Here is an 8,251-nt window from a genome sequence, read left to right on the forward strand (position 1 = left end):
TTTGTGGGTGTCAACGGCAATGAGACATTATAGATAGTATACATGTCGTTTCAGTCCAAAAATTTGATTACAGCTGTTAACAGTTAACCATTGTACGTCTGAGGTGTGCTGGAACACGGTGTGTTCTTCAAATAAACTGGTCAATTTCTTGTTCCTAGGTTAAAACCTGGGCAAATTATTATAATAGTGCAAGAAAACCATGGAAATACACTGAAAAACATCTGGGTGATTAATTAAAGTGGGTTTGCATAGGTGTAAGAATGCAGTGTTAAAACAATTTGGACAAACATGATTTACTAAATCGAGAAAACAAATTTTTGTAAAAGAAATTAGTATGTGACATTGACAGATCACTCAGTAGCAGCAATGCCAGGGATCTAAACATTTGTGTAATTACTTAATTTAACAGTACCTAATCAATACAACCAATCAATGCAGCTATTTTTTTATGTAACAAAATACATCCTCAGTGAGAGTAGGCCTTTAAGCCAAATAGAGTTGAGGAACAAGTAATCCTAATAGCCGACCGATTGTGCATCTCTACGTGGCAGTCTTGGTTTTTCACAAAGTAAGTAGAACAACCTGTTGGAACAAGGTTCATACTCCCTTTCTACCAATAGATTTCAATGGTGTTTAGACTGATTTTTCAAAGCCTCTAGACTCTCACCATCACTAGCGGTAGAAGAGCTCTTTAGCAAAGTGTGAGCGATATTGTTTTTTGAAGAGGTGTTAACAGGTTTTACTGGGATACTGCCTCTGTTTGAGTGACTGGCTTTGTCTGGTCACTCTGATTAGTCTTCCAGGTGGATTGAGGGCCAACAATTGTGCTCCAGACCATCAGACATATTGGATGGACGGCCCTCACAAAAAGTCACATCATTTAACATGTGAAAACACATTACTAATACTATCAGTTCTAAACTAAAAAAATCAACTTACCTTTTTAATCCTCCATAGCAATGGAGCTTCTCAACATGCAGTCCGGGGACTTGCAAGGGTGCTTCAAGAGGTTTCATCGAGAGGTTCCATCCAGCAAAATCATTAATTGTTAATAGCGTCACTATTTCATTTACAAGACATTGGTAGCATGACTATTATCTCGCCAACAGTAATATAGACATGTGTGTAAATCATATCTAACGATAAAAATCTTCTCAGATTTGGGTCCCAGAGAAGAAATCGTATCTAATGGCTCCATGGTCTCTGAAGCACAACAAATGAAGAGTCCTTGATATTAAAGGATAAGGTTGAGGTTGGAGGTAAGGTTGAGAATCACTGCTCTAGTGTCAAAAAAAACAAGTGCACCCGAAAACCCCCAAATAATAAGCTGTTTAACCGGCTTTCTCCCATAGGTTATTTTTCCCTCCATACAGACATTATTGAGCCAGGCTCAGATGTCTGTGATTCATTCATTTTAACTCTGGTGTAATAATAATCACAGGGTCCTGAATCTAATCTGGGCTTCAATGTGTTCACAGATGCAGTGTGTATCACACACCATCTCTCAGCCTATTTTTATACCATTATTTACCGAGCGAGGGAGAGAACCATCATCACTGTGACTCATAGGTCTCCCATATGAGTAGCTTCGTTCTACAAACTCACCCAAGGAGCCGTGGCATCACGCAGAGCCGACCTGGGATCAGATTGGCTCTCCATTGACCGTCGACACCCGTTGGCTTCTCATAATCTTAGAGACTTTAGATGATGAATTTGCATTTAAATACTTGCTTGTTTTGGGTGTTTGGGTGCTCGTTGGTGTGATTCTACATAATCTCTCTGCCACACGGTTGAGGTTTAGGCCGCCTTTAGGCGGTCATGAGGCACATGGAGGCACATGGAGTTCATAATTGAGTTCACAGTTGATAATAGAGATAAGTATGCATAGTGTGCCTCAACATAGCAATGGGGTATGCCTGGCTGAAAAAATGGTAAACCAAAGGATAGTTATTAGCGATGCACCGATTGTGGGAAATTTTGTGCCGATACCGATGGTTAAAATAACCCTTTGCCGATACCCGGTGCCGATACAGACGCTTTCTGAGTTCCCCTGAATGCAGCATCACTTAGAGTTTTCAGAGTTCCCGTGAAAGCAGCATCACTTCCTGCTTGGGACGCTGCAGAAAGCTGTGTCCGCGCCTTCTAAAATCGTTCGTGGATGGTGTCATTCTCTTCGATGGATTAAAAAAATACAAATAAAAATGCTAAAATGCGTCGTCAAATATACTTTGGTGGCCGTTAATATACCTGGCGGCCCACCCAAGTAAAGTCTATATGTTGGGAACACTGGATAAAAATCGCCCACTGACATGGGTGAATGTCATCTTATTTGCCGATTGGCCGATGGCAGTCAACAGGCAAATATCAATGTACCGTCGATAAATTGGTGCATCTCTAATAGATATACGCCTAATTTTACTTTCTTACACATTTCATAAATTTGCATTTGTTTTATACATGTCATTGAAAATCAATATGCAGTCAAATCTAAAAGAAAAAATAACAATAAATATATTTTTCTACTTTAATTTCTAGTTCAGCTGAGTCTGTTTATGTATCTCTCTGGGTTTGTCTACGTGTAGGTCTGTCTGTAGCTCAGTTTTTTGAGTCTTGTGTGTGTGTTTGTGGTCTCTGGGCATCTGTGTGTGTGTGTGTGTGTGTGTGTGTGTGTGTGTGTGTGTGTGTGTGTGTGTGTGTGTGTGTGTGTGTGCGTGTGCATGTGGTCTCTGTGTGTCCGTGTGTGTACTTGGAAAGCTAAAGGAACATGGACAGTAAGGATCGTTCAGCTGCCCAGAAACCATCCCATGGCATTGACTTCTGACTGGGGAGAATCTTGTTGCCGTGGATACCTCTTTCCCCTCTGTTTCTTGTCTCCCTCATCTTGCCACTCTCCTCTTTCCCATCTCTGTTTAATGTAAAAACCTTTTAGAATAAAGTGTTGGCCAGGCTGCTTTTGAGAACTATCAATTTATCCAAACAAGTCATTGATCGTATGGTGAGCTGAGTTACTTTATATGGATAATTTTTCAAACTATCTCCTGGATGATGACGATCTTATGATCTTTTTTTTCTTATAATCTCTGAACAATTCTGTCATTGGCATTCCCCACCAAGTGCTGAGCCAATATGTGGCACAGATTTGTGTTACAATCCATTGAGACTGGTGGGAATCAGATTGTATTTGCTCTTTTTACTTAGATTTCCATTGAATCACATTTCCCTGGGCAACCCCGTTATCCTTTCATTTTTGTTCTGAATGCGCTCGTTTCTCAGCCAACCTCGCTTTGTCTCCTTTGCTGCCTGCTATTCTAGTTCCTCCATCGGCCTTTTTATTAATCCTTAAATTTCTTCCTTTCTTTATATTTCTCTATCCCTCCCTCCACTCTGGTGATTTAAGCTCCGTCGCTTCCTACATCTGCTGCAAATAGCCAGGGGAAGGAGCGCTGCCCACTCTCAGCATTAGATAAGGAGCAAGTTGTCAGCTTCGCTTTGCCCCAGAGACCAGGTGTCCAAGTCTCCAGATACATGATGTGAAGCGTATTGTAAGCAGGGTCCGATTTGTACTATCAGGTTTCTGACCCACCTGCTGCTGACTCCTAGCAATCTATCACAATACCCTTTCAGAGTTCAATATGTGCGTGCGTGTGTGTGTGTGTGTGTGTGTGTGTGTGTGTATGTGTGTGTGTGTGTGTGTGTGTGTGTGTGTGTGTCTGTGTGTGGTTTGTAAAGGACACAACACTTCTGAATACCCACCATAACTAATAGTGCATTGAGATCAGTACACATTTAGTGTCCTCATAATACAAAATAATATTTCCTCATAATATTGTCCTTATAATGTCCTCATAGTGGTTAAAATTGTATTTATTTTATATGCATCTCCTGATTTACACTAATGATTAAAATTAATTATAGTGCATTTTAAGTCCACATAATGGAAGCTAATCTTGAATTTCTGAGTCATTTGTTATGCATTCATGGATTTTTATTTTTGATAGAAATATTAAACTGGTAATATACAAGAGCTATAATTAAGCACAGGCTTATCAATCATACAGTACCACATACCATAAAGCATAACTTGTGTCTTCTCGACATGTGTGTGTGTGTGTGTGTGTGTGTTTGTGTGTGTGTGTGTGTGTGTGTGTGTGTGTGTGTGTGTGTGTGCATGTGGGTGTGCGTGCATGCCTGCTTGTGTGTGGCAGGTCGACCTCGGGTGGAGGTTCTGCCTGGTTGTCTGGGGCTCCAGGGTTTAAACGATAAAAGGTTAATGTTATTTCTTATGAAGGAAATAATCAGTGGACGGAATTATTGCCCAGGCCTCTCCCTGTCTCTATTAACATTATTTCATAATTAAGTTATTGTGCCTCAGATCTTTTTTTAATACATCTAAAAGGCTCTGGATGTCACTTTGTTGCACAGTATTTCAGTTAGATGTTCATAACCTGAGTGTCAGCATTTTGTAGAAAGGGAATCTTTGCAATACAGAAAGGAGACTAGACTAGTTATGGGACTAGAGGGAAGCAGATGAGAAGTTTAGGAAAAATAACACCCCCTGTATGTTGCTTGGTATGTAATACAACCATGTTTTTCATTTTTTCTCATAACAGCCTTCATACCGCCAGCTGATTAATTTGACAACAAAGCTCATTTTCTGTCAGTGGATACAACTAAAACTGGAAGAGACTCAACTTTCAATCAAGAAAGCTGATGACATAATAGTTGAAAAGAAAATTGCTTTCACATAAATTCTCAGATGTTCAATTATGTCAAGCCTGTTGATTTGACCTCCGAGTCAACGTGTTGCTGAAAAACTAAAAGTTTGTTAAGCTCCTTGACCTAAACATTCCACTCCGTTCGAGTACATGATTCTCGCTACTATTATCGCCAACTGCATTGTCTTAGCACTGGAACAGCACCTGCCCGGAGAGGACAAGACGCCCATGTCCAAGAGACTGGTGAGATAACATCTAAACACATATTTGTTTAATTATATTACAAATCACAAACAAATACGAGTTTTTGGATTTCCATGTGGATATCATATAACAATGTGTATAGATATAGATAGAAGTGTATCGAAACTTTTCCAGTTGGGTTTTCTTTACACTACGTCTTGTTTTAAACTGACAGGAAAAGACGGAGGCCTACTTCATTGGTATGTTCTGTCTTGAGGCGGGGATAAAGGTCATCGCCCTGGGGTTTGTTTTTCATAAAGGCTCGTACCTCAGGAACGGATGGAATGTCATGGACTTCATAGTTGTCCTCAGTGGGTAAGTGGAACACCACTGGTTTGTGTGTGTGTGTGTGTGTGTGTGTGTGTGTGTGTGTGTGTGTGTGTGTGTGTGTGTGTGTGTGTGTGATTGTCTTGACTAAACTGTGTGGATAGTATTGATTGGATCAACACACACACACACACACACATACTACACACATATTAATAGCTGATATAATATATGTTGCATTGTTGGCATGGAAGTTTATTAATTAATTGTTTTCTGAATATTGATCCCTTTGTTTTCTTTAACCAAGAAATGGCTTGGGGCAAAATGGTCTGATCTGCATTTATATTTGATTTCCCTTTCGGAGTTTGCCGCAGTGTGATGCATAGCCAGATTTTATTCATCAGATTACTCGCAAGATAACATGTGTCTGCAGGTGCTTACAGTGGTAGCACTGTATGCTGTTGCTGAATGTGAACATAGATTCAATTACTTACAGTTTCAAACACGGATCACATCAATTACTTGTTACATGTGCAGCCACCTTTCTGTGATGGATTGGATTCACTCAATTATCTTATAGGTGTATGGGAGAGATTCAGATATGTATGTGTGGTAGACCACAATACATTTCTGTCACCTGGTAAACATGTTAGTTTTACTTACTGGATTATCTATATTCTTGACATTTTTCATTTAAGCGTGCTAATATCAATTGGTTTCAGTTGAGAGTTTTTCTCTCTGCTTTACATCCAGTATTTGACGGTTAAAGGCCTAAGGAGCTTATTACAGATTATCTATCCTGTGAGGTAAAGCTGATGTGTTTAAAGAGCACTTTATAGTGGCTGTTTTTTCACTCGAAGTAGCTCAGTTTGAAAGCAGATGGAGAACGTGTTCAGGCTTTTAAAAGAGTAGCTTGATAATCCAGCTGATTAGACCAGACAAAACAAACACACAGACATGCATGCATACACACACACTCCCATCCCCACACAAACACAAGAGAGATATTTATCAATCTGTGATGCAAAAGTACAAATCAAGTCAAATCAAGTTTATTCATATAGCCATGAATCATAATACAGTCTCAAAGGGCTTCACAAGCCCACATTTCACACAAAAATCAATGCCATCCTCTAGTCTAAACCCCATGGAAAAAACTCCCAGAAAACCCCTTGAGGAAAAAATGGAAATAAACCTCGAGTAGCTGCCACAGAACGAGGAATCCCCATTCCAAGATGACCAGGCTGCAGTGGATGCTGAGTGGGCAACACTTAATAATATAATATGACAAATCATAGGTTAATGTACTTCTGCACTATGCAATGTTAAAGCTAGACAGAATGAGAGTCTATTTGCTGGTGCATAGCAACGCAGGTAGACACCTCCAGGGAAGTGGTCCTCATCAGGTCCGGCCCAAATTAATCTGAGTGGTGGTTAGGGAGGGTTGCTGCTGGTGTGTCCTGGCTCAACATTCACAGCAGAGCAACACCCTCCACATCTGGATAGGGTCACGACCAATATCCCCCTGGCTCCATGACCACAGCACAGCAACGGCCTCCTTACGCTCACAGCAGACTGACCCCCCCTCTTAGAGCAAGAGAGGGGGGAAGGAGAGAGGGGTATAACACAGTGGGTTAATATCCATACATCATGTACCAGTGCGAAGGGGTGAAGGCAATTTGAGAGGCAAGCTAACAGGAGGGCAATGGTTAGCCAAATGCAAGACTATAAAAATAGTCTTAAGTCTTGAATTAAACATTTCTAAAGCAGTAGCAGCTCTGATTACCACAGGTAAGGTGTTGGGCCCGGAGTGGGAATGCTCTGGAGCTTACAGATTTCTTTTTAACTCTTGGAATCCCTTAAAGACAAGCATGTTGTGAGTGTAAGGCTCGAGATGGTAGATAAGGTACTACTAAGTCAGATAGGAAGGTGCTAGGCTGTGTAGTATTTTATAGGTAAGTAGCAAAATCTTGAAGTCACTTCTGAGGTAAACCGTGAGCGAGCCAGTGCAAGGTGGCCAGTATAGAAGTAATATGGTCAAAATTTCTAGTCCTAGTCAAGATTCTTGCCGCAGCGTTTTGTACTGGCAACTTGAGGCTTTTAATACTTGACATCGGAAGGCTAGAGAGCAACATGTTACAATAATCTAAGTTACAAATGCTTGGACCATAGTCTCTGCATTGTAGCTTGAATGTTATTCTCCCTTGTAAGTCGCTTTGGATAAAAGCGTCTGCTAAATGACTAAATGTAAATGTAAATGTAATGCATCACTCATGGATAGAATGAGCCGAATCTTAGCATTATTGCAAAGGTGAGAAAATGCAGTTCTGATCATGTTCTTAATGTGCAGTTGAAAAGAGAGAGTGGGGTCAAATATAACTCTTCTTCTTCTTCTTCTTCTTCTTCTTCTTCTTCTTCTTCAAATATTACTTCCTCTTCAATCTTTTGCTGAGTTACTTTGGGTAATATTACAGTTATCAAAGTTCAGAGTCGTATCCTTAACGGGTGCTTGGGTCTGGCAGGACCAATAACCAGCACCTCAGTTTTCTCAGAGTTTAAGAGTTTAAGCAAGAAATTAGAGTATGACAATTGTTAGTTTTAAGGCCATGTACATATAGTTGGTTATCATCAGCATAACAATGAAAGTGTCATAAGTAATGCCATATTTGTGTATGATATTTCCAAGTGGCAACATTTAGATACTAAACAACAAAGGATGCCATACATGGCAGACATTGTTCTTGCTGAATTCTACATGATGCTGGCTGTTACATTATTGAATGTGACGATTGTGGCGCTGCCCCCTGCGGTTGCCTGCGCCGGCGCTCCGGTTGACTTTTACACATTTTAGTATTTTTTTCTGTTTTTATCATAATGTACGCCAAAAAAGCATCGGCAGTTACCTCATACGACCGCAATGCACTCATGGATATAAAAATTTCCCTAAACGAACAACTTTGGGACTTTTTATCCGTGGAAGCAGAGTGGCCGGCGGAAATCCTACGCGGGAACACTCTCAACAACAA

At 40.4% G+C, this 8,251-nt stretch overlaps 1 protein-coding gene across 1 annotated transcript in view; it reads left to right on the top strand.

Annotated features, from left to right (window-relative positions):
• The window catches only part of cacna1ea (calcium channel, voltage-dependent, R type, alpha 1E subunit a), a gene marked incomplete at both ends in the record, with an annotated part of 104,782 nt that overhangs the window by 29,526 nt on the left and 67,005 nt on the right, over positions 1–8,251 (top strand). The window contains 2 exons of the mRNA XM_079996616.1: positions 4,863–4,958; positions 5,134–5,273. Coding sequence (XP_079852742.1) covers positions 4,863–4,958; positions 5,134–5,273 — 236 coding nt within the window. The remainder of the gene's footprint in view (positions 1–4,862; positions 4,959–5,133; positions 5,274–8,251) is intronic.

The sequence above is a fragment of the Zeus faber genome, assembly GCF_960531495.2.
Source record: "Zeus faber genome assembly, chromosome: 1".
Lineage (NCBI taxonomy): Eukaryota > Metazoa > Chordata > Actinopteri > Zeiformes > Zeidae > Zeus > Zeus faber.